Here is a 25678-nt window from a genome sequence, read left to right on the forward strand (position 1 = left end):
TTTATTTTTGTAAATGTAGTTATATGTATTATCAGTTTGAAGTAAACACCTATATTTCATCAACATTTTGCTCATGTAAGACAAGGACAAGTAGTAGCAGTATTGCAGTTAACGTCCACCATGTATAACCAAAACTAGTGCTGGTATTGCCGCCTAAGGCGCGTGCCTTCGATAACTACGGAATTGTAGTACAGCTGAGAGGTTCCTGCCGCACGGTTTGCACCGATGCGGAGGCCTCTCGACATCATAAAACATCGCCGAGCCAAATGTTCAGCTGCTCTAGGGACAATCGGAGGAGCGACGCAATGGGGTAATTCTGTCGGTTCTTGGTCGCGCTCCCAAATCATAGATTAGAGTGCCTTCGAGTGCTCTGCTGGAGCGTGACGCTTCGAATGAAATAGGTGAACATGTTCGCAGCGCTCAATTATGAGTCGCCGAAAGTAAACCACCTCGCGAGAGCCCTAACAAAGCTCGAAAGCGAGTAGCCCATGAATTAAAGTACATATCCATGCTGTTGCCCATGACATGAACTTTGGTATGGTGGGTTTTTTTTATTATTATTAATTTTTGGTGTTAGTGTAGACCAAGAAGGCGTGCTCGTACAGAAATATCAGGTGTCTAATGCGATGGGTTGTTCGTGTATGTGTAAACTTCGCGTAGCGTGATGTGCAAGCGCCGCTTTTAATGATTGCAGCAATTGAAGCTCGCGCCTAATGGGCTTCACTTTGTGACGCCTAGATGTCGCCTGTGTCGCACTAATACGCTAGAGACGCCAAAAAGCGCGGGGGCCGAAAGGTGGTTGTGCGAAGCGCACGTGGAATGGTGTTTGCTTGTGAGCGCGTACATTTGGTTCTATACACCTAGTGAAAATGGACTGTTCGGTTGAAGTGCGGCCCTTACTTAAACTCTGCAAGGTTCAGGCGCTTCTGTGGGACCTCTCAGGTGCCCATGTCACCACTGAATGTACGTCTTCAAGAATTAAGATCGTCATGAATGCAAAAGACTATGGTGGCAGCTGCGTTCAGACAGAGCTGGTTTTCCCCGATGACAGTGTGTTCGATGTCGAGACTATGACGAACCCCCAAGAAACCAGGGTTCTCAGGGACCGGAAGTGCATCCAGCCGGTGCCATGCCGAGAACTGACATTCAACGTGCGTTTCCATAAGGCGGCCGGCTCAGACTCTGAGCAGAGGATGGAGCCTTTCGTCGAACCCGCAGTTGTCGCTGGAACCCTCTACTGCTTTCAGTGCGTGGAATGCGCTACGGGGATTCTCGGCGGAGGAGTAAAATTTCGCAGAGTCCTGCCGCTGCCATCCGATGATTGGAAAGAGGCGGTGGGTGAATGGTTTTGTCACAAGCATGAAACTGCAAGCAGCGATGTCCTCCACGATGTTCTCTCACCGAAACCGGACGAGCTGTTCATGTCCGCAGCTCACTTCATTGTGCACGACAAAAGAGTCCGAGAAGGCGACTTCGACGAGGGAGACGGAAGACTGCGCTGTGGCATTTGTCAAATTGTGGTTGGGAGAAAGGCGACTCCATCGTCCACAGCATTGTTTACGACCCGCGTGACAGTAACGCCTGTCAACAAAGAGGATGGCAGCCCCATCGGAGGCGTCGACGCGTCTCGCCTACTGAGAGGCCTCATCAGAGAGCGGCTGCAGCTAAGCATGACCTGCAGGATTGTGCTGGCTTCCGTAAGTAATCGCAGCTTACACGCTTCTTTGGGCTAGTTGGGGCGACGGCATTGCAAGAACGTAACACAGCACGAGTAAGGAGCGCGACCGCCATGTCCCGTTTCGCACTCGTCTGTTGGAGTCGTGTGCATGTAGTTGCAGCAAGTAATCGCACTTAAAAAAAAAAAAGAAAGAAAAAAAAGAAAAAGTGTTGAACAGAAAAAAAGACCTCCCCGTCGGGGAATCGAACCCCGGTCTCCCGCGTGACAGGCGGGGATACTGACCACTATACTAACGAGGATGGCGTCTCCATGCTACTAAGGGGCTTTATCAAGAGCAAACCGAAGAATGACAACAACGAGGCAATGCACGAGGCTGCATGGAATCAACTAGAATTTTCCTACCCAAATACATGTGAAAGCAGGGACCTATTTAGGCAGCCATTCTATCGCACTTGAGAGACAGAAAGCTGAATTTTTACAATTAATGGATTCTACCGACTACAAGAAGCGGAATTTTTGGTTTAGGGCTTCATAGTTTTATTGCGATGGCGATTTCCAAAAATTACGATATATCGGTAATGGTAAACTACCGCGCTCGAACTCTGTTTCCCGCGACGCGGAGCCATCTCGAGGTTGGAACCCTTGGAACCAGACATAGAGTTTCTCACTACATTACCTAGAGGGAAATCTGGCGCTGCTGCGCTGTGGTATGCATGGGAATGCCGGTATATTGTGGATTCGGATTGGCATCGTTCTCGTAGACACAGGACACCTTGAAGACGCGCTTGGCAAGTACCATTCCGTCTGTCACAATGATTCATTTTCTACTAGAACAGCACATGAAAAGCTGTTTTAGCTTTATTATTACGCGAAAACATGTTTTGTTTAACTGTGAGAACTTGTTATTGTGTGTACGACTACATGCTACGTAAAAAGTATCAGCGGGCTGCTAAAGTTGGAGGACAGACGACAAGGTTCGCGCTCGCTTTGCAACAGTTAGTCGTCTGTTCTTGCTCTTCTTTCGCTTGGCCATGCAGCGTGGGTGAGTAAAGATGTAATATGCGTGAATGGAAACATTTTATGAAGATTTTACTTTGAGAACGCGTTATTTGCGTAGCCATATCCACGTTTTAGACGAAGCCTCTTACAACACCAGCCAACAGTAGCCTCGCAGACACATATACCATCATTCCCATGACGGCACGGTGCCCCCTTAAGAAACTCCCATAGACGGTGGCGCCAGATTACCCTCTAGGTGTTATAGTGAGAAACTCTATGGAACCAGAGATAGCCTGCTCGAGCCGAACCTGCTAACAGCCCTCAGTATAGTGCCTAGAATATACTGGCTAGTGTGCCGTGCACCAGCTCTTTTCAATGGACGAGCGTGGCGGCGCCTGCAATGAATGCCCACGATGGCCGGCAGAGGTCGCTGCCACACGGGTGGGTGTAGGGTGCCTCGATGCACGCCCCGCGCTCCGTTTAGGGTGAGGACAACCACGTCGTCTGCTAGCGCGGCCGCCATTTTCTTGCATACGCTGGTCGCGGTGCGCGCGTTGGCTGCGTGACGCGCCTTGAATGTGCTGGCCCCGCTGGCAGTGGGGGTTTGTATGGGCCTTTACCTTTGATAATTATACCTTTTCTAGGGTAGATGAAAACTAGGAGTAAAGATTTGGTGACGCATTCGCTATTTCGAGACGATTAGTGAAGGTATATCGGATATCTTTTTTTTTTTAACGTTAGATGAGCACGGCGGGCAACTTCTCGCCGTCGTGCACTTGCTGTCGTTGCGCTGACATATGGACAGAGCGCTAAGTAGGCGAAGTACGCGAAGGAAGGGAACTGCTGCATATTCAACTACGGATGCACGGCATGTTTACGTCCACTAGTAGTATTCTTCGCCGTGGTGACATAGGATTACCTGGCTGCAAACTGTCATGCGTAGACCATGCAATTAAAACATGAAGGCTTAGGCGCAAGGAAAAACAATGATTTAATACCTTGATCCACAAATACGTGATGTTTAAAATGATAACGAAAACACTTCACTGCAGTTGTAATGCTGCTTATGATTACTACACTTAACTTTTTCTCATGCTTATGTGCATGTATACGAAAAGTTCATACTTAATACAGCGTCTTTAAGTTAAACTAACACCAGCACAAGTTTTGCTTCCGTGACCTCCGGCACGTGTGGCTGGGTACTGACGTAAATGGATACCTAGCCGCAGTCTTGTGTAGGTGGCTATCAGCATTTTAGATATTGCTTCCCTATGGTCTGCGCATGTGTTCAGGCATGGCCGGTCTACCTTCGCAAGGTATTCCGTAAGCGATTTCAGCGGGGACTTCATAGTGTGTATATTGTTTGTGCACCACGCGATAACACCCGTGAAGTGCTCCTCGTAGTTCTTTAGAGTGCGGATCACTTCACTGCTCGGATAGATCAAGTTCCGTCCATCCCTTACATACTCCTTGAGAACTGTCAAAGAGGCATATTCATTGCTTGCTGCTCCAAGGAGGGCATCCTTGCATTGGGAACAGGATACGTTCTTTACGATGCTTTTCAGGATGAAGCCACCAAGGTAGTATAAAATACAACATTCCGTTGACGTCAGCTCCTCAATGAACAAAATCTCAGAGTCGTCTATTTCTTCGGACAAATTTTCTGAGCACTGCTTCTTTGCTTGAGAAAGGAGGTCGACGAGGTACTCTCGATCATCAAGCTCATAGTTTGTTGTTCGCGGTGTGTGTAGAAACTGGCTCACGCTCACAAGCCTCAGAGCACATTTTAAGTCATATGCCGTTGGCACTGGCTTCTTTAGGCGTACTACAGAAAAAAGATTTTCGAGGCAGTCTTGAAGTAGCCTGCTCGTTAGGAAAAATTCGTAGCGTTCATTGCCCAGGAAAACTTCTTGGAGGCGAAGGACGACTGTCGTGGAAATGAGGAGCCCAGCTTGGGAAGGTTTCCATTGAGATGTGCCGCCCATATTCATCCCTTGAATTGTTTCTGCTGCAAGGCGCAAGGTTTTCAGAGCGGCATAATATTTGTCCATATTCCGGTTGCTTAAAGCTAAAGTGGGATGGCGTGACGACATCAAGGCATACCACTTTGACACCAGATCCATGAACCATGCTGTCGTTTCCCCAGATGGGTCAAGCAGCCCTTCTTTTACCAAAAATCGGATGGCCGGTGCAGCTTCTCTGAAGAATTGGAGAGCTACACTAACCTTCATTTTTGTGAAGTGGCCGCTGCTCACATGAACCTCCGATAGGGCAGGGGCTACTTTAAGTTCCCTTTCTGCGTCGTAGTCCACCACTGCCTGGACGTGCTCCAGTTTCACGTTCGGTGACGGAAGGTTGTTGTCGAGCACGGTGGCAGCGCTCAGTGTAAAAACTTTGGAGCTTAAAAGTTGCCCTCGTAGGTTCTTCAACACGTGTGCTGCATCGGCAGTGAAAAAAAGCTCTTTACCGTCCAAACATGGGTGTGGTATCGAGCACACTGTGGTGGAATTTCTATGGCTCGAAAACCCGAATTCTCGCCACATTGCTCGATTTGCTGATCCCATGTCACATGTCACTGCACGGACTCTTAGGGAAATCTGGCTACAGCGCCGGGTGATGTCGAGAACATAGTCTTTGAGCAGGGCACCTTCCACGTGTCGGCCAGTGAATTCATATCCGATGACTTGCTTCCACCGCTGATTAATTCCGCCCAACATGAACACCAACGCGTGATTGGCGGGCTCCTCTGGCTTTGAAGGAAGTGTTGTACCTCCAAGGAGAATGTCTTCACTTCTATCCAATTCAAACGCTGTAGCTATTTCCATCTCGTCTAGAAACAGCACGCAGTCTTTTTCCACGTTTTCCATAGTCTCTGCCTTGCACTTCATGACGTCAAAAACTTCTTGAAGAATTCCTGGAAGGAACCTCAGTCCCTGGATCCTCCGCGCCAACGTCCTGCTGGACGGAAGAGGATAACCCAACTTCCTCAGTGTCTCATAGCCGGTCGTTCCGCAAGCAAACTTAATTTGCAAACCTTGTTTAACTGTCTCCGCAGACCATGTGTGACCCTGGGTGCTATTTTTAGAAAGAGCGGAAATCTGATCTGAATTCAAGAACCGCGTGTTTCTTGCGAAATTATCCGCCTTACTTTCAAGCTTTTGCACTTGCTTTTTGAGGTTTTGGATTGCGTTCTTAGCAATTGTGTGATGTTCTTGAAGAGTGGCGTATTTTCTTTCCATGTCTGCCAACTGCTTTTTCAACTCAGCACAATTCCTTTGCGCCTCACTAGCTGTGGGAGTTTCATCTGTCGAGCTTGGAATTCTGACGTTCAAAGCTTCGTCACCTGGGTTGTTGACTTGGAAGTTGTTCGATGACGCCTCTTGCGATACCATGTGAGTTGACTCGGGGAGCATTTCCCCTGCCTCTGATCCGGCGTGAGGTACTTCAGCGGGGTTGATTACCTCTTCATTGGTGGATATGGGCACAGGCTGCGTTCTGTCTCTAGGTGGCTTTCGCTTCCTTAGAGCAACTGGAAGCAGAAAGGTACACAAACCGATTATCAAACTAAGCACTAAGATGAGGGAAAACGCGGTATCAAGGAATATGGAAAATCAAGACAATGCGGAAACAAGGCATGGCCAGCGTCTCGGCAATCTTTATTGAGTTTTCAGTTTTCCACAAAGAAAACCTAAGGGTAGGAGGGCAAATAGGTATACATAAGTACCTGACTAGGTATCCGCTCCCTGTAATAATTACAATGTCGACTTGGTTAATTACACATTAATTAGCCAACGCGACTAATTCCCTTTTTCAAGAGGAAATGTGTCAAGTGGGTGCGTTGAGATTAAGGTTGTTGCACGAACCGATCGACAGTACAACTGATTAGGTAGAAATGCTTCTCGATAAGAGCGGCAGAAGCAGCATTGATACACACACGCGCACATACGTACATACAAACGTACAATCATACATACATACATAACCTGTTAAAATCAAAATAAGTGACGCATGTCGGGCCAGCGGCTCAAATACTGCTGAAATGTTTCCGAGCGACCACCACTCTTTCGGTAACGAATGTATGCACTTTCAAAGAATGAGGCGGTGAATCAAACGGGAAATACCTACCTCTGAATGGGAAAACCGTTGGTACAGCATTTGGTTTCAGCTTCTTCCATCCATCTGCTCGGTTTTGTTCAAAACAGGATTCTTCAAAGTGAGCCTGCACGAAAAAGTGTTGTTAATATAGGTGCCTTATTCACCCGAGAAATAAGATTAAATGACATTAAAAGAAGGAAACCGAACGAACTGACACCGGCACACATATGGGCTCACATCTGCACACATGCACAAAATAAGGCGTCATTCACAAATTTTTTCACCTCCATGCGCTACTTCCGTGACTTATGATATAAAGCTGGAATAAATGTCATGAATAGCATAATTTTCGCACACAAGAAAAAGTATAAAAGACCTTTATTTGAAACAACACGGAGTAAGCGCGAGCATAACGCGTCGCATGCTCTTTTGCGCTCCGGGATTCGCCCTCCACACTGCTATATGCGCCTGTCAAATATGGGTAGCGAGGGCTTTTGGTGAAGCAAGCGTGATGCGTGGCTGAGAAAGATCGTTTACATTTTTATAAGGCTGTGCCTTATTTTGTGATGCCAAGCGAAATAAATAGAGCTGCAAATGTGACTGGGGTTTCATGTCGGCCCCCAGCTCTAAGAGGCTACGTCCGTTTGCAGCGATCAAATATCAGAAGGCCGCAAAAGCATGATGACGGCTCTAACATGAACACATAAAATCGTACGTCTGGTTTTTAGAAACAGTTGCACAGACAAGCTGTACGTAAGCCTAAACATAGATTTGGCGTTGCTGAGAAATTGGGTACTTACACTGCAGATACACGAGTAGTTCGTCGGCTGCCACTTGTCCCGCTTGATTTTCACAGTCCACAGAAGTCGTCTTTTTTGGTCTCTAGGAAATGAAAACATTCTCCAGCCATTCTTAGCGCTGTTAGTGCACTGGGGAACGCAGCAGCCAGGCATTCTGCAAAGAGACTGCGTGAAGAATGCCGCTTTCCGTGTAGGGAGCGAGTCGGCCTGCCGGCGGGAACGGATTGCAAGAAAATGGCGGCGGCGCCTCCCGAAAACTGGTTTTGGCGGCGACGACCCCTTCAAAGAGTGGCGCCACCCTCTGCGGAGAGCGGGCGCACATCGAGGCACCCTAGGTGGGTGTAAAGCCCCTCAATCTCCCAAAGTAGCGCCATTCACTTCCCTCCTCCTCCGCTCGGCGCGGCCTCGATGGTGGCGCCGCCGGCGGTGGGCCTGCCGTAGCAGACGACGGCTACGCTACGGGAGGAAATCCGCGGAAGAGTTCGTTCGAGTCCTGCGGAGCAGTTTTTTCAATCTAGATCTTGCTTTGTCAGTCGGTAACTGGCCTTAAGAATGTCGTGTCGGATTTGCGGAAGAAATAGAGAAAAGCATCATTATTCAAGGCGTATTTAAGGCGTAAAGCGCGCGCACGTTGAAAGTTCGTGTTGCTGAAACACGACACAAGCACGCGGTGTGCTCAGACACGCGAGTAATTACCAGAGTTTCAGGTTTTGACAGCGTGAAAGTATGTGCACGTGGTTTCGTAGGTTAATTTACGTACGTGCAGGATGCTTTTGTTCGGCCGGCGCGTGAGAGATTCCGACTGTCTGCGGTCAGCAATGCCTGGCAGCAGGGCCGTTTCTGTTCCGCGCCTTTTACAGATGTAGGTAGCTCATGCACAGGTTGTGGTGGCCATGAGCAACGTTTTCACACATAGGCGGTATAGATAATTTGAACAACGTACCAGCATATGAAATCGTTATTTATTTATTACCGTGCAAATGGTTAGAATTTGATAGAAAAAAAAGAAGGAACTTGATGGGACAACTGGAAAGAGGTTCAGAAAATAATTATCCCCCTCCCCTCATTGGCACCAGCAACACTTTTGTTGAAGTGCTAATTTTATCTCTGTATACTACGTGCGTCTGTATTCTTTTGCGTTGTAAGTTTTCACAAGGAAGCAGTGTTGCGTTAACTGGAACAGTCAAGGCACACAAGACAGAAAAAAAGTTGATTCTTGGGTTTTACATCCCAACACCACGATCTCATAAGGCACGCCATAATGGGGACTCCGGATTAATTTTTTTCCAGCTGGGGCTCTTTAACGCCCGTCTTTTGACGCCCGTTTTGACACGGGCGTCAAAAGAAGAGGTTGGAGGAGCCGTGGCACTTACTTCACAAAGCCGCGCGTTCTTTGCCACTTGCTCGAAGTCAGCCCGCCCGATCTTGTGAATGCACACTTTTCTTCGTTTTGCGTTGCGCCCGGCGGATGGTAAAGCAAAAAGCTTTTTGCCGTCACTGGGTCTGTTGTGGCAACCGTAGGCGCAGCAGCACGGCATCGCAATTAAGCACTCGGCCCTAACACATTGTATAAAACTACCGCGCTCCTTCAAACCGCCTGCCGTACTTTCGTCGCGCAGGCCAAAGAATGGGGGTCGCAGCGCGCTGGAAAGAAAAGATATACAAAAGCGCGGCGCCTGCTCTGCGCCGGAAAGAAAAAAATATACAAAAGCGCAGGGCCTGCTTTCACGTGACACAGATTGGCCAATGGGGGGCGGAGGAGGCTGGGGCGACAGGAGGAGTGGAGGAGAAAGCGCCTGGGTGAGCGGGGTGGCGGAAAGATCTAAGAATGGCGCTACTTTTGGAAAATTGAGGGGCTTTAGGTGGGTGTAGAGTTACTGTATATGCTACCGCAGGTAGCACTTTTGGTAGCATATACAGTAACTCTAGGTGGGTGCAGACTGCGCGTGTCGTCTGCTTCGCATATCAGTTTCGCAGTTGTTGCGTCGGTTTCTGTGTTTGCGTTTTCAGTGTTATTACAGCGTTGCGTGTTTGTGCTTGGTGTTGTCAAAGAGTGAGTGCGTGGCTGTTATGTTCGTGTGCCTGTCATTGCGAGAACTATGCGGCGGCGGTGAAAAAATGCCGAAGCTGAGACAGTGCAAGGAGAGGACCTGCTTTGTGCCGTTATGCGGAAGCGGTTACCGCTCGAACAAAGGGCGTATATCCTTGTTCACTCTACCATCTGATACGAAGCGGCAGCAGAATGGGCAAGAATGATCAGGAGAACGGACAGAAGGCCGGCACCAACTGCTGCGGTTTGTGAAAAACAGTTCGAAAACAGCTTAGTCGAGCGCGCGTTCTCTATCACCGTGAATGACGTTGTCCACGAGATACCCCGCTATAAAACACGCCCACGGTGGAAGTATTCTTCCATCGAGACCACGCCTGAAACCCTAAGCTATACCCACGATATTTCCTGACTTTGCTAAGCATTCAGCTTACTTTTCCTGAGTAGGGGGAAAAAAAAGAAGAAAAAACGAGCAGTAGTGCTTTGATCTACTATACTGCAGGTTATGTTGCACGATAGATTACTGCCCAAAATTCTTGACCACATTGTGCAGGCTTCCTTTGCGTAAGTAAAGCTGAAGCTAGTACAGACGCTGATTCATTATTGCACTTCCCATTTTGACAATGGAGGCCTTGCTTGTCTATCTTAGCCAGACGTCAATTAACCGCTGTGAAGGCCGGGGAAGATGCTTTTACTGTGTTCTTCAGCAAAAACAAGTTACATGTAGCGAGTATAGCTGATTTTTCAGGTCAACTGCAGACAGCTGGCCTTTCCTCAACCAGGGTGCCCAGAGCATGAAAAACCAGCTTTTGAAAGCAGTTGCAAAGTTCTTTGTTTTCTTGAGGTTTCGTTTTTTTTTTTTGTAAAAGGCATCAACAAAGAGAGGGAAGCGCAAAGGCAACGGCAGAAGCTCCTGAAACTGCGTCACTGCGCGATCTATTCATGTATGTGTGCATTATCTCATCTAGGGCTGTCTTATATGCCTGCGATTGACTGTTGTTACGCATGAATAAAATCTTTGTTACGCTTAAATGAAATATCTGTTTCCTATTTTTGTTCACGTATATCAGACATAAAAAGAAATCTGCACGTATTTACCAGGTATTAAAAAAAAATGTATAGTACACGTGTACACGGAACACCACGTGCAGTCCATTTTACAGGCATTTTTTTTTTGCTTATTATCCTATCCTCGGGGCCCAATGGGAATTATGAGGAGATGGGTACATGGTTTACAAACCATCAAAAACATTCAAACCTATGAGGACAACAATAAGATAGTAGGCAGAAATAGCAGCAAATAAAATAAAAAGAAAGAACACAGAAATTCAAGTCATTTCAAAAGATGATCGGTTACAGCGGTTTTGAATGGTTATGCATTAATATAACATCAATAGAACAGTAACGTAACCTTAAAATTCCTTTACTTTATTAGAATGAAAAATGTAACCTGAAACGTACCCTTAAAAAATTACGCTGCCATCATCGCTAGAATAAAAAAAAACAAGTGTCCTTAGCTATCGCCGAAGATATACACGTACGAAGGCGAAAGCCTTGTAAAGCCTACTCTAATTCACTCTAATCCTTATTTAATACACCTTAATCCCTCTAATTCAGCCTTATCCCCTTAATCCAATCACTATAATGAATAATTAAATTTGCTAATCATTTAGCATCTCCTATACACGGCTGGACATGCTTTGGTTCGTTTCTGGCCTTCCTTGGATCGTGTGATATGTTCTGTACCTCGCAACACGGCCTTGGAACATGGAGATCAAGGCATTTGCCTTAGAAATTACGTTTTCTCTTCGCCAGCATAGAAACACATCAGGTTCCCCGCTCGAAGCCCAGCTGAGCTAGCACACGCTTTTCACGCATGCGACAAGCGCTAGAGAAGCCTGTTGTAATCAAAAGAAACCCTGATTTATAAATCAGCTGCCCACATTTGAACTGTGCTGCTGCTACAGCTTAATAAAAACAAAAAGCGCAGCAGCCCGCTTGCCGATGCTGTGGAAACACGGCGGGCTACGAAGACCGGATGGTGCCACGGCACCCACCTGCACTGCAGCGCCCCTAGTGGCAGCCGCCGGCATTCATTGCATTTGGTGCCACCCGAGAGGCCGCGAACGGCACACTAGCCAGTATATTCTAGGCACTATACCCTCAGAGCAGAGTAGCCACGTGATCGAGTTTCTGACAGATCACGGAGGAAGGAAACTTCCTGTCGTGATTGCCTTGCAAGAACCGTTCGACCGGGCCCAGCTCCCGTGCGGTCCCCCCTACGAATCCATGGGGAGGGACGTCAGGGTGTGCACCCTGGTTAAGCGCTGGACGGCCTTCATCGAACACGAACTCGTGCTCCACGAAGAGTCGGACATAGACCATGTACTGATCGAAATCGTACCGAGTATTAGAAGTAGGAAAGCCGGCCTTTTCGTGCTCAACGTATATAGCTCCCCCTCGCAAAGGTACCGCACTCACACTTTCGACACCCTCTTTCGCGAAGCGATGGCCAAGGCCATCTCCAGTCCCTTGCTGATATGCGGAGACTTCAATGCGCCGCACACGCAATGGGGATACGGAGCCGACTCGCCGAAAGGGAAGAGGCTAGCCGGGCTGATGGACAAGCTCGCCCTGATTACTCAACGAACCTGCTTCGCACACCAGGATCGGACAGGGAGTGTGCCGCGACACATCCCCCGACCTCTCCGTCTGGTCAGGCGCGGGCGTGGTCACTTGGTCGAACTCCTTCGAGGACCTGGGGGCTGACCACAGGATCCTGTGCCTGACCGTGGGAGAGGATGAAAGCGAGGAGGACGTCTGCCGAAAGACGAGAATCGTAGACTGGGACAGATTCCGGAAAAATAGAGAGCAAGACAAGAAGGAGGGCCCGATCGAAGACATCAGCGAATGGTGCAGAGTACTACTCGCGGACGTAAGAGAAAGCCACCGATGAGATCGAATGGACGGACTGGCGACAAGAACCTCCCAAAGAAGAGGCAGACAGATCCCACAAAGCCGTGGACGACGGCGCTCCCCAACAGTCCAGAGTGGACAGCCGGCTGGCACATCTTGTTGCGGCCAAAAAATTCACGCAACGAAGAGCGAGTAGGCAAACACTCAACAGGAAGATACTCAAGAACATCGCCGAAATCAACCGGGAGATCGAGACGCATTGCGCCCGCCTGTGCGAGCAAGAATGGCAGGAGCTGTGCGACACGATGAACGGGAACATGAGCGCTGGGCGCACCTGGAAGATTCTCAGGCACCTGCTCGACCCGGCAAGCACCAGAACGGCGACCCGTACAGAGATGGCCAAGCTGCCACACAAGTACAAGGACGACCTTGAGGCCTTCGCGAAAGAGGTCGTGCAGACTCACCTCGCACGCCCGGAAGGGCAGAGTCACCCAGAGTACCGCGGGGCTCCCAACGAGGAGCTGGACGCGGACTTTTCCGTGCAGGGAATTAGAATGGTCCTCCAGCTACTGAAGACCAACTCGGCGCCCGGTCCTGACAGGATCACCAACAAAATCCTGAGGAACCTGAACGACGACGCCATCGAGCTCTGCGAGTACATCAACGCGTGCTGGAAGGAGGGCCGAATTCCGCAAGAGTGGAAGACCGCGGACGTTATACTGATACCAAAGCCGGGCAAACCGCTAGAGGTCCGAAACATGAGGCCGATCTCCCTCACGTCCTGCGTCGGGAAAGTGATGGAGCATGCCTGCCTTAACAGGGTGACGACGCTGCTCGAGAAGCAGGACACCTTCGGCACCCACATCATCGGTTTCCGGAAGGGGCTTTCAACGCAGAACGCCATGCTGCAGATCAAGGAACAGGTCGTGAACGTTCCGAGCACGCACGTGCGTGCCCTACTTGGGCTAGACCTCAAGAGCGCCTTCGACACTGTGAAGCACATGGCCATACTGAACAAGATCAGCCGACTCGATCTCGGGGCGAGGTTCCACCGATATGTCAGCAGCTTCCTGAATGGGCGCGAGGCGATCGGTCAAGATCGACGGGGCCCCGCCACGAACGGTCCGAATGGGTGGAGCTGGAACGCCGCAGGGCTCCCCCCCTCCCCCCCCCCCCCCCCCATGCTTTTCGACCTCGTCATGATCGGCCTGCCGGGGCGTCTTGACGCGATAGAGGGCATCAGTCATACGATATGCGCAGATGACGTGACGGTGTGGACCACGGAGAACACGAGCGTCGGCTAAATGCAAGACCGACTGCAGCGGGCCGTTCGGGAGGTGGAGCGGCACCTCGAAGACACGGGACTCGTCTGCTCACCCGACAAGTCGGAGATCCTGCTCCACAGGCCGCGCAAGAAAGGACCCCTTCCACAGGCCGTGCTAGACGCCCGTCGTTTGGGCGTCCGCGTCACGGCGAGGGACGGGACCCGAATACCGACGGTGTCCAAGTTGCGAGTGCTAGGCCTGTGGCTGGAAGAGAATGGTGCCAACCGCGAGCTGGTTGCCCGACTGCAGAAGAAAGTGGCCGCCGCCACACACCTCGTGCGGCGGGTCGCGGACAAGAGGAAAGGAATGAAGGAACACAACGTTACGAGGCTGATACAGGCGTACGCGCTGAGCCACATAGCGTACGTCGCCGCGTACGCCGACTGGAACAGGAGCGAAACCGACAAGCTGAACGTGGTGATCCGCAGGGCGTTCATGACCGCCCTGGGAGTGCCCCAGTACACGCCAACCCACAGGCTCCTCGAGTTGGGCGTACACAACGCGCTCGAGGAGATCGCCGAGGCGCAGAGAATCGCGCAGCTGGAGAGGCTGTCGAGCACCGTAACGGGAAGACGAATCCTATAGACTTGCTCGGGATTCGATATCACGAGGCGCGTGGACTGAAGGAATCACTGCTACCGGAAGTCATGCAGGAATGCCATACAGGCGGAAAACATGCCGAAGAATATGCACCCGGTGCATGACGCGCAAAGACGTATACGCAGGGCGGTAGCAATCCTCGAGAAGCATGGAAGACAAGAAGGCGTCCTCTTCGTCGATGCAGCCAGGTACCCGCGGCTAGTCGGTGACTCTGATGGCGACGAGGGACGTCGACCATCGCCGCCGCTACAAGGGAATGTGCGAGACGAACCGCAGACGAACCAGCACCACCATCACTACTGCTACTACGACAAAAACGGCGGCAGCAACAACGGCAACATCGACACGGCCGGCCGATGGCGAAGGCGCCCGCCTTCTCCATGGCAGTCGTAGATACAAAGGGAACAATCCGAGTCACGGCATCAGCGAGGCTGCCGTCGGCCGAAGCAGCGGAAGAGATGGCCATAACCCTCGCGGTACTCCACGGAGGTGCGGAGGATAACCTGATCATCAGCGACTCCAAATAAGCGATTCGGAACTACACCAAAGGCTGGGTGTCCGCGGATGTGGCGCGCATGCTCAACGTCAGCGCCGGGGACTTCGGATCCGGCACGATTACAAACAAGTCCCTCAAGTGGTTCCCCGCGCACGTCGGGGAGCTTGGCAGTTATACCAAGAACAGCCACGACAGTAATGACACCAACAATGCTAACGGCCGAAGACGCACCGACACTCCACCCAGCCACAACGAGCGCGCCCACCTCGTCGCGAGAAATGTCATGAACCGCTTACAGTAACCCACATCATTATATCATGTCCACACACTGAAACGCAGAGGCGGAAGCATTTAAAAAATTTGTATCACTTACATAATATACCTTTGCACCCTGCCCGAATATTGGGGGACGATCCACTAGTGCCATTCACTAACTTGTTCAAGTTTTTAGATGAAACCGGTTATCTACATCGACTTTAAGATACCACAGCTAATGCTACAGTAACAATGGATCTTATACTGTCCTGTGACTGGCGCAGCATGGCCTTAGTCGCTTTTGCGCCATTAAACCCGAATTAACTAACGTATAGTCTAGCACTACGTCGTGCCTCATAATCCGACTGTGGTTTTGGCACGTGTAGTGCCATAACTTGAATAAAGTTTAACACTTATGCCACGATGCGTTGTGCCCTGTGGGGCAATGACAATACTAGCCGTCTAGGTGGTTATTAACAATGGCGCACAACAATGCCTCACGCAAACACGTCTCCTTGTGTGTTCTGTGTACTACGCAGCCAAACAGCAGTGGTGCACGCAAGGTAACGTTTAACGTCAACTCGCCACTCTCGTCTTGCACTAAACGTTGAGTAAATTCAACATTCGCCGTCAGTATCACCGCGAGTTGTCAACCAAAGCAAACCGCACAGAGAGCTTCGCTTGCGTCAATTAATCAATCATGGGGTTTTACGTGCCAAAACCACTTTCTGATTATGAGGCACGCCGTAGTGGAGGACTCCGGAAATTTTGACCGCCTGGGGTTCTTTAACGTGCACCTAAATCTAAGTACACGGGTGTTTTCGCATTTCGCCCCCGTCGAAATGCGGCCGCCGTGACCGGGATTCGATCCCGCGAACTCGTGCTCAGCAGCCCAACACCATAGCCACTGAGCAACCACGGCGGGTCTTGCGTCAATTCCAACAGTGCGTAGGATACGCATAATTTTTTTGTTTGTCGGGAATCTATGGATCGTTTCATGGTACATCTCGGCCGTGGCACGTATATACCCACACACAAGGGTATTGGGTACTTTGAACCAAAGCCACTCCATCCACGCGCCACCGCCGCTGTATACCGGACAGCAGGTCAAGGCAATATCCCTCTCGCAATCCTTTTTCAAACGACCCCTATGTGCAGTGAGCACACCCGGCAATTTCGGCTGTTGACGCATTGTCGCTGAACCGACATCTTCGAGCCACCTCCTCTTTATGTTGGCGGTACCTTTTGTAAGACGACTACTTAATACTTATTGCAAGTGCTTAAGGAAAAGGGCAGGTGCAATCAGGTTTTCTTTGTCTTTTTATTTTTATTCTTTGAGGGGGTGGGTGAGGGAGGGGGTGAGGAGGTGCTTCTCGTGCATGACACGAGTTTGGAAAAGGCGCTTCAGTCGACGCCATATCGAAATTTGACTGTGCGAAATGATTGTGCGCTTATTCGCTGAATTTTGGTTTGAATGTTTCGATTTCCAACAAAGCCACGAAAAAAGTCACTGCGGAATCTTAAAAGCGGTGCGACGAAAACGACAAGTGCTAAAAAAAAACACCCCACATTATGCGCATAAGTAACGAGATGCATTTAAGTTACGTACACGGTGCGCCACTTGTACCAGGCGAAAGCCATGTTTACATGTAATGTCGGCTATTTGCCTTGCTCTTGCGCAGAAGTAACGGAATTTAATGAGTTTCACAAAGAGGGTTCCTTCTTCTTCTTCTTCTTCTTCTTCTTTTTCCTTTTTTTTTTTACACAAGAGCTACAGTGTATATATAGCGGACAGCTGCAGGGAGTTATAAGTCGCGCGTTTGCAGTTTGTACGCAGAATAAGCGTTGCCTTTCACTTTGGTGCATAGTTTACACACAGCCGAGAACGCCGGACTGGCGGCAGAATGTGGTGGGAACGACGAGGCGCAAGCGAGTTAGCTTGCACGATTCACACGGCCTGTAACGTAAATACTTTGCTGCGACCCATTGATGCGGACTATACTGGCTGTAGGCTCAGGAACCATTCGAACTTTTTTGAAGAGGTAATAAAGGGGCCGGCAAATGTTGAGAGCATTCTCGCGATTCCAAGCTATATTGCCACTGAATGCTGCATGCTCTGTAGCTTGATTCATTGAGCGCGTCTATCGTTGCGATCGAGCTCGCTTACCCTAAGCTTTGTACACCGTGTGTACGTGCTCAGGACAAGCAGGTCCTGCTGCTGTGGCTGATGGAGACGGGCCTGCAGCACTTCTACGCCAGAGAGGTCCAAGGTAAAGAAGTGCGTGTTGACCTGCAGGTGGGCAGCAAGGTGAGCGTACCATATACTGTTAGCAGCGAGGATCATTTTGTCGTGGATGTAGATTGACCAATTATAAAAAAAAATTCACGCAGAAACTCGTCTACAGGAGTTGTCTAAGTAAGAGTAAGCATTGTGCCACTTGCTCATCTCCGCGCAGCACGTTGTCATTATCAATGGATGGATGTGTGTTGTTTAGTGGCGCAAGGGCCAGGTATGGCCAAAGAGCGCCATGTCTGATAATGTTGTGTTAAGCGCTGATTTGTGAGTGGCGATGGTGGGATGTAACATGGCTGTAAAGTGGCCTAAAATCAATCAGTGTCATGAAAGCGTAAAATTATGATAGTGATACATGTAGTGGTCTGTGGATATAGTACGCGTGATAAGTGGACATGGAGCTAAAATGCAAGAATATGTAACTAGCACTTATGCCTCCGGGGGCCTTTGAGCCCAAAGGCTGGGAGGCAGGTGCTTTCTTTATTGCACCTACCGCAGCAGAAACCTCTGTTAGAGCCTGTGCTACGGATTTCCTGGGGCTATAATATGAAAACTATGTACATCTTTTTAAAAATCGAATCAGGCATTCATGTTTAAAGAGAGGTTCTATACCTATAATCATTTGAGGATGGAATGGAATTAGCTGCCGATGTGGCAATGGAAAATGCTTTTTCCTACTAGCGTCTAATTGAGTGCATTGCAGCAGGATGTGAAGCACAGTAAGTGGCTCACCACATTTATCATTATCATTTGTCATTATCAACGTTGTGAAACTTGATCCGACCGGTATAAACGGTAGCGCTGCGGCGACATGAAACTGCTGCGGACAGCGGCGCAAGGTGAATTGATGATGCAAGCAAACTACTGCAGGTGGCGGTGCCAGGGGCGCTGATGACGTTCCGATCATTATCACCTGTTATCGCTTTCTAGCGCCACATCCATCCGCGTCGAGCCATTATCAACCGTGATCAGCCGTACTCCAACGGCGGCCGCGTATGGCGCGGGCCCTGTATTGAAAGCGATCTGCGATGGGCGCAGAGTGCGCCGAGTGCTGACAGCTTCGTGTGCGCTGTGTTCTCGCCGGTTCGCGTTGAAGCGAGAGGCAGCGCGAAGATCAACTCGCTCGCTGCTGCGCTGGCTGCGCGCCCAATCTGCATTCAGTTGTCACCATATTGAACGGTCACGCGCATTGATGTTGCTCCGTTAGTTCACCCTTCTTTCTTTAGACTGATGCAGGGACCAGGAAAGGGATTCGGTTCGTGGTCAGCTGGTCTGTATGCACGGGAAACGAGTTGCGGCCGGACAAAACGCCAGTTGCGTTTAACTTCTCCTTTTGCTTCATTATTTCCTCGAGTGGCGGCTCGTCGCGACGGTGGCAGATCTTCGGAGCCATATACCGGCGATATTGGTTAGATAAAGTGGAAAATAAAATAATGCGAAACAGCGTCCATCATCAAACCTTGCAATAACCCTTAAGGGGAAGCTTTAGCTCGGGACCAACTCCGACGCGGCCTATTCAAATACATGTAAAACGCAAAAATGCTTTTCTGAGATAACCCCTGGACTGATCTTAATGAAATTTATTGTATTTGAGAGAGAAAATTAAATTATAGTGACTGTTGGAAGCCGAATTTCGATTTATGGCCTGAAATTTGTGAAAAAGATTTTCAAAAATTTGAAAGTTAAGAAAAGATAGACGCTCGAAGTGTATAAATTAATAACTCTGCATCAAAAACAGATACCGCGGTTCTGTAAACGGCATCCATTAGATCATTCAAAGTCGACAAATTCGATACGTCAATTTATATCTTACGTGAAATTGTTACGTTGTGTACAAGGGTTCTGCAAAAGCTGGATTTCCATATTACTGATTTCTTTTCATATCCATGTGTAACATATAAATTTTGTCCCCTTTAGACATAATATCAAACGCAATTCACATTTGTGAATTGTGATTTTATTTGTGATTTGTGATTTTATTTTTCCTTGCTGAGTTAGAGAGTTGTAATCTTGATAGTTTCGTTTTCTGAAAAATTTCGATTCTTTTCCAATATTTAATAAATAATTGACTATCTAAATCAAGAATTAGAAACCAACAGTGACTAGATTTTAAGTTTCTCTTTTAAATGCAACAAACCTCGTCAAAATTGGTGCAGTGGTTGCCGAGAAAAACGAATTCTCCTTTTACATGTATTTAGATAAGACCAAACGAGCTAAAGCTTCCTCTTAAACCCATAAGCAATATGACTATCACCCATTACCTCGTGTGGTTTTTCCCTAATTGCACAGCACTTTTCGTGCGAAATTGGCAACTGGAAACAAGAGTCGCAAAGAATTGAAAAATTAAGCTTTATACTAAGGGAGAGAGCCAAGACAACATCCAAACATGAATGAAAAGCGAAAATTAACAAATTTAACCGCCCTTAGTAAAAATATTTATTGATCAACATATTTTTATTTGAAAAGGAGAAAACGCCGCCGGAAGTGGAGAACAATTCCGTGTGTTTAGAATGACGCTCCTACAGTTATCAGTCGAGCCGCGTGACGTAGCCACTTCTCTGCTGTGCTTATGTATAGGTGTTTTTCTAACCTTCCGCGGAGGGCGCAGTACGTCTATAACCGCAGCGTCCTACGCTCTACACGGTTGCACGGGACTGGCGGCCACGCATCGTTACGCAACTTCCCAAATAACAATACGAGTCGGTTGTGGCACTTAACTTCGTAGAGCAGTAAACGAGGGATCCAAGAGAACTGTGGTTGTTCCGCAAATATACATTTCGCCCCCACCGAAAATGCGGCCGCCGTGGCCGGGATAGAGATTCTATCCCCGTGACCTCGTGCTTCGCAGCCCAACATCATAGCCACTAAGCAACCATGGCAGGTAGACGTTTGAAGAGTGAAATGCTCAGACTCCATACACTTTGTCCATGTCTGTTGCACATCTCATTTCTTCCGTCGATGTAAAGGCTGTTCAAGAACAGCAGACGTTCCGGAGGTATCAAGTACGACGCCATTTTGAAAAGGCCGCATGAAGACCATTTTGTTTGCTTCTGTGATTGGCTGGCGGAGCAACATAACCTCGCGTGGTCCTTGTGCCTTGGTTGTCAACTGCCAACATGTTTTAAAAGTTGTATGCTACCATAGAAATGTTTATTTTACACTTTCGCTTTTATAATTGTTCTTGGCAGTGTTATTCCTGCGCTTCTTTCCTGCGCGACTCCGTTTGATGTGGTTCTTGTTTGCCTAGTAAAGAAGCGGTGTATTTCACAGGCGTACCTGTGAGGTACACCTTATTTCATTTCTCTTTTTTGGATTTACGCGTCTTTATGGCGAGTGGCCGGCGTTATTTACATTTGTACTAGCCCTTACCCCCCCCCCCCCCCCTCATTAGACAGTTTTAGTTTAGCGTACACTATACGCTATAAAATAGCGTACGCTAAGCGGCGCACGTTTTCTACAACTTTAGTTGGCCGACGATATCTTCGGACACCCGCCGTGGTTGCTCAGTGGCTATGGTGTTAGGCTGCTGAGCACGAGGTCGCGGGATCGAATCCCGGCCACGGCGGCCGCATTTCGATGGGGGCGAAATGCGAAAACACCCGTGTGCTTAGATTTAGGTGCACGTTAAAGAACCCCAGGTGGTCAAAATTTCCGGAGTCCTCCACTACGGCGTGCCTCATAATCAGAAAGTGGTTTTGGCACGTAAAACCCCAAATATTATTATTATTATATCTTCGGATCTCTGAGGCCATATTCCGTCGTTGCGGCTATTTTGCGCCTGTAGCGATAGGTAGCGCTGACATCTCAAACGTTTCTTTCGTTAGGCTTCGGTTCGTTCGAAACGAGAAGCGATCTCGAAAACACCAAGAGGTTATCCATAATACTCTGTCGTCGAAGCGGCCTGAGACTAAGCGAAACCGTTTACACAGTCATTTGCTACAAACGAAGTGCATTTTACAAAAGCAACGCCAAATTCAATTCGAAGCGGGCAGCCGGGATCGCCGCCATGTTTCCCGCAAACTCCGCAAACCCCGCAAAAACGCTAACGCTAACTCGTTTGCGTTGCGTACGCCCGCTATACCCGCTATTTCGTTTAGCGTTCAGCGCATGCGCAGTGACGACCCGCTATTTTTTAGCGTACGCAATGGAATAGCGTACGCTATACTAAAACTGTCTATTTGCATAGAAAAGTTACCTTGGGTTGCCCCTCCGAAAAAAATATCCTGCGTACGTGCCTGCTGTACATACAGATAGCGAGTCGGTCACAATAATAGCTAATGGGTCATTTTGGGGAAGTTTTCGTAACACTAGGGAGTTTTAGAATAGGGGCCCCAATACTTTGGGGCCCCAAAGAGCTTTGCGGGTGTTAGCGTTGGGGCACGTAGGACTGAAGAGTTTTAGAATAGGGTTTTACGTTTGCGGATACCGTCTTGCGCTGACAGCGCCACTACGGCGTCAAAGAAAAGCTATTAGAAATAATTAAATAAAATGTACCATTTTGTGATAGGAATAATAACTTTGACTTGCATGTATTCGCGTTTAATTACAATTTAGAGGTTATTCTGTAAGCAGCAAGCAATTAGTTGCGCTTAGTTTTGAGCAAACCAACTTTACTAGCCTTCACCAGCCAAGCTTAGCCGTGTTAGGCCTACGAGCCATAAAATCCACAATCGAATTCAAAATCAGCGGCGTCTAATGAGTCAATCTTCACAACACACGCTCGTTGAGAGAAAGCGATAACCGCAGTCACTTCTCCTAGCTTGCGAACTTCACGCGTTACCGCGAATCGAACCCAGTTTTGTGCTAGGTTAGAGCCGTCGCTTCGATGGGTGCCGCCATGTTTGCCGACGCAAAGTTTTTGGGGCCGCTATTTGGGCTCACGCTAAATCGGTGAAATAGCGTTCCCAACGCAAAACCCAAACGGAGTTTGCGTCTTGCGCATGCGCAGTGGCTTCGACGCTATTTCTTTGGGGCCCCAAAACGTTTGGGGCCCCTATTCTAAAACTCTCTACTAATATAATCGCTAATAATTCTGCGTGAAATATAGGTGAAGTCGGAAAGGCGAAGAGAGTAAGACCATTGAAGAGATTCAGAGAAGACCCCCACTCCTGCCTTCTCATAGCACACAGAAGCGTCAGTAGCTATTACATTGTCAGTGGTTAGCTGGTGTAGGTGGCCGTGTAAGATATTAATTAAATCTCGCCGGAAGTTTAGCATGATTTAGAAATATGTCCTCGAACTAAATTTTGAGGTCTGTTAAGGCATCATTTGAATGGCAAACTTGGCGTATGGACACATCCAATTTTTGTAACTGTGCTTGCACAAATATTATCTGAGGACTGTGGAATCTCGACCACGATACTTGAAAAAAAATGGCTGTGGCTTAGGTAAGGTTAAGCCCAGGATGCGAAGCATACTAGCCTTTATTTTAGTTGTTGAACCACTGTTTAGCCTGGTGAACTGCTGTTGCTTGGCTATATTTGGTTCGGCTAGACGAAGAAACAACTCATGCATTACTGCTTCGCCTTCAAGAGTGGAACGCGACAGCGTTCCCGTCGACCCGCCAAGGGGTGTAAGACAATGGGCTACAGGGCAGCGACTACGCGCCCCGCATTGGACGCGGTGAGCGTCGAGCAAAGCAGCGTTTGGCGCGGCAACGAAATGTGCGCCTGAGCAAGAGACGCACGCCTTAGAAACAGCTCGTTTCTAAGGCAACACCGCATTCACTAGAGACGCTTTTGTACCGCTTTGAAGCATCGTACTCGTGGCTCAGTGGTAGCGTCTCCGTCCCACCCTCCGGAGACCCTGGTTCGATTCCCACCCAGCCCGTCTTGCAAGAGTTGAGCCAAAGCCACTTCTCCTCTGTCGTGACGTCACGGTGTCACGTGGTTTCAAGGCGACACCGCCGCGCCTGAGGAGCTGGGTTGAGCTCTCGTAATATGCTTCGCATAAAAAAAAACTGTGAAAGTTCCCTTATTCATTACTGTACCATATTGTACATCACTCCACATTACTGTACGGCATTAAACGTGAACTGAACAAAGCACTCGGATGTTCCATCGCCAGTTGCACGCACACTGGACCACCTTGCTTGAACAGCAAAACTGATCGAACGCCATAATCAATTATGAGGAGGTTTCTGCATGCTCTCTGACCTGGCAAGCATTGTTTCGTGAGACTAAAGAATGCTGCAAAAATGCAAACCACGTGCCTGCTGCAATGAATAAAATTCATTGGTCCCCGTACAATAGGAACTTACCCGTTTTTACATTTACGGAAGCTAGTGCTTTCCCGCATGGCTTGTGCATCACTATGGTTAGTAAAAACAAAATAACTTATGGGGTTTTACATGTCAAAACCACATTCTGATTATGAGGCACGCCGTGACTATGGTTATGGTTAGTACTGACGCCAACAAATCTTCATGATAACTTTTTGCGCGATCTGACTTACAGATGTTCGGAGCTAAGAACTGGGTGCATGTTTTATAGATTTCAGATTTTTTTTTTGTACTCTCAGTGCTTATACTAAAGGTAGGAAATTAGTACTTTCATTGGTGTTCCTTGAGGTGCTTCTTTCAAGTTTCACGTAAGAATTGTCAAAAATTATCAGAGCAAATATTACTGTTATGCATCCATTCAAAACACCAGGGATCAAGCTATAATTTTATGTATCGCAGTATACATGGCGACAACGGTGTCTTGGAATAAAATGTGGAAACATAGAAAGCACCGAAATTGAACGCATTTATAGCGGTAACGAATGGACCGAGTCAGAAAGTATTATTTGACTTTCCGGAACCCAAACTGAGGTTCTTTGTTTAAAACGTAGGTGGCACGCACATTGTATTGGTTAGTTTACATACGCATGCAGAACATGATGTGCAGAGATAAACTTGACGCGTAGTGTTAGCTGTCGCCTGTATGATTTGAGCATGTCTCGTTATGACGTTCTTTTCCGTTGCGGTAATTGACGCGTTTTCCAAGTTGATGACGTGATTGCACTTGCGCACTTCTCTGGCCGGTAGTTGAACAGCGAAGAATGAACTGTAGGTTGCCCAGGTTATTGCAATGTGCGCGATGTGCAGGTTGCTGCTTGTCCATGCCTCTATACCGCGAGGCGTCTTCAAGCCGTCAAGGTTCGTATAGGTGGAAAAATATAACGGTAACTCTCATTTTGGTGTCATGGTGCTAGAAAGGTGCGCAAAATTATAGCGCTATTAGCTGCACCACAGTGTTAACACGAAACAAACGCACGGTTCTATCACCGGGAGTGTTGTGGATAAAATATAGCGCACAAATTTTCGTCGAGGTTTGCTTTCGGGTATGGTTCACGTTTTGCTTTTTGTTAATTGTGCCTTACGTGGTCTGTGTGTTACGCAGCTGCTGTACTTGGAAACTGATGCCTCAGACGCTGCCGTGACCAGCTGGAAGGAGGACCCCTTAGTTGGCGAGTACCAACTTGAACCGGAGGTGATGGAGGACACCGTCCGCTGCCTCCGCACGGGCTGCACCTCTATGGGTGCCACCTTCGAGCGCTTCCATGTTATTTTCTTACCAGGAGTGGCGGCCCCGCCTTAGCCTCTTCTGTGTACGTGTGTGTGTGTGTGTGTGTGTGTGTGTGTGTGTGTGTGTGTGTGTGTGTGTGTGTGTGTGTGTGCGTGCGTGCGCGTGTGTGTGTGTGTGTGTGTGTGTGTGTGCGTGCGTGTGTGTGTGTGTGCGTGCGTGCGTGCGTGCGTGCGCGCGCGCGCGCGCGCGGAGACTCTTGCCTGAATAAAGTTTGTGCAGTTTCTTTCGTATTGTGCGTACTTCTTATGGCTTAATAGGACGAGCAATAAAGTGAAGTAAGACCAGGGCAGGAAAGAGCGGTGCGGCAGAAACAGACGGCAGTTTACGTGATAGCATATGTTGAGCACGAAACGCCGAAAGTGTTTGAGGTATAGTTATCGGGGCGAGCTAGCACGAGAATGTTGTAGCAGTGGTTCCGGCGTAAGATGTTAAATACGTGTAAGCAAACCCGCACGCGAAATACTTTGATTTCAGTGAATGATTCTGCGAATAGCGCTTCTGAACACTCGACTCCTCGATGAGTTTAGAGACTCTGGAGATTTGAGAGAACTCCGGTGCCACCTAAAAAAAAAACTCTGTATACACAGAAAAAAAAAAGTCGGAGTT

At 48.6% G+C, this 25678-nt stretch overlaps 1 protein-coding gene and 1 non-coding gene across 2 annotated transcripts; one reads left to right on the forward strand and one right to left on the reverse strand.

Moving 5' to 3' along the window:
* The first annotated feature begins 727 nt into the window (after positions 1-727).
* LOC139052382 (E3 ubiquitin-protein ligase E3D-like) lies at positions 728-25302 on the forward strand. The gene is made up of 3 exons (XM_070529481.1): positions 728-1697; positions 17412-17519; positions 24887-25302. The coding sequence occupies exons 1-3, from the start codon at positions 870-872 to the stop codon at positions 25082-25084; spliced, it is 1134 nt and encodes a 377-aa protein (XP_070385582.1). The 5' UTR covers positions 728-869; the 3' UTR covers positions 25085-25302.
* TRNAD-GUC (transfer RNA aspartic acid (anticodon GUC)) lies at positions 1906-1977 on the reverse strand. The gene has a single exon. It is a non-coding gene; the product is annotated as a tRNA-Asp (tRNA).
* Positions 25303-25678: the final 376 nt, after the last annotated feature.

The sequence above is a fragment of the Dermacentor albipictus genome, unplaced genomic scaffold, assembly GCF_038994185.2.
Source record: "Dermacentor albipictus isolate Rhodes 1998 colony unplaced genomic scaffold, USDA_Dalb.pri_finalv2 scaffold_22, whole genome shotgun sequence".
Taxonomy (NCBI): Eukaryota; Metazoa; Arthropoda; class Arachnida; order Ixodida; family Ixodidae; genus Dermacentor; species Dermacentor albipictus.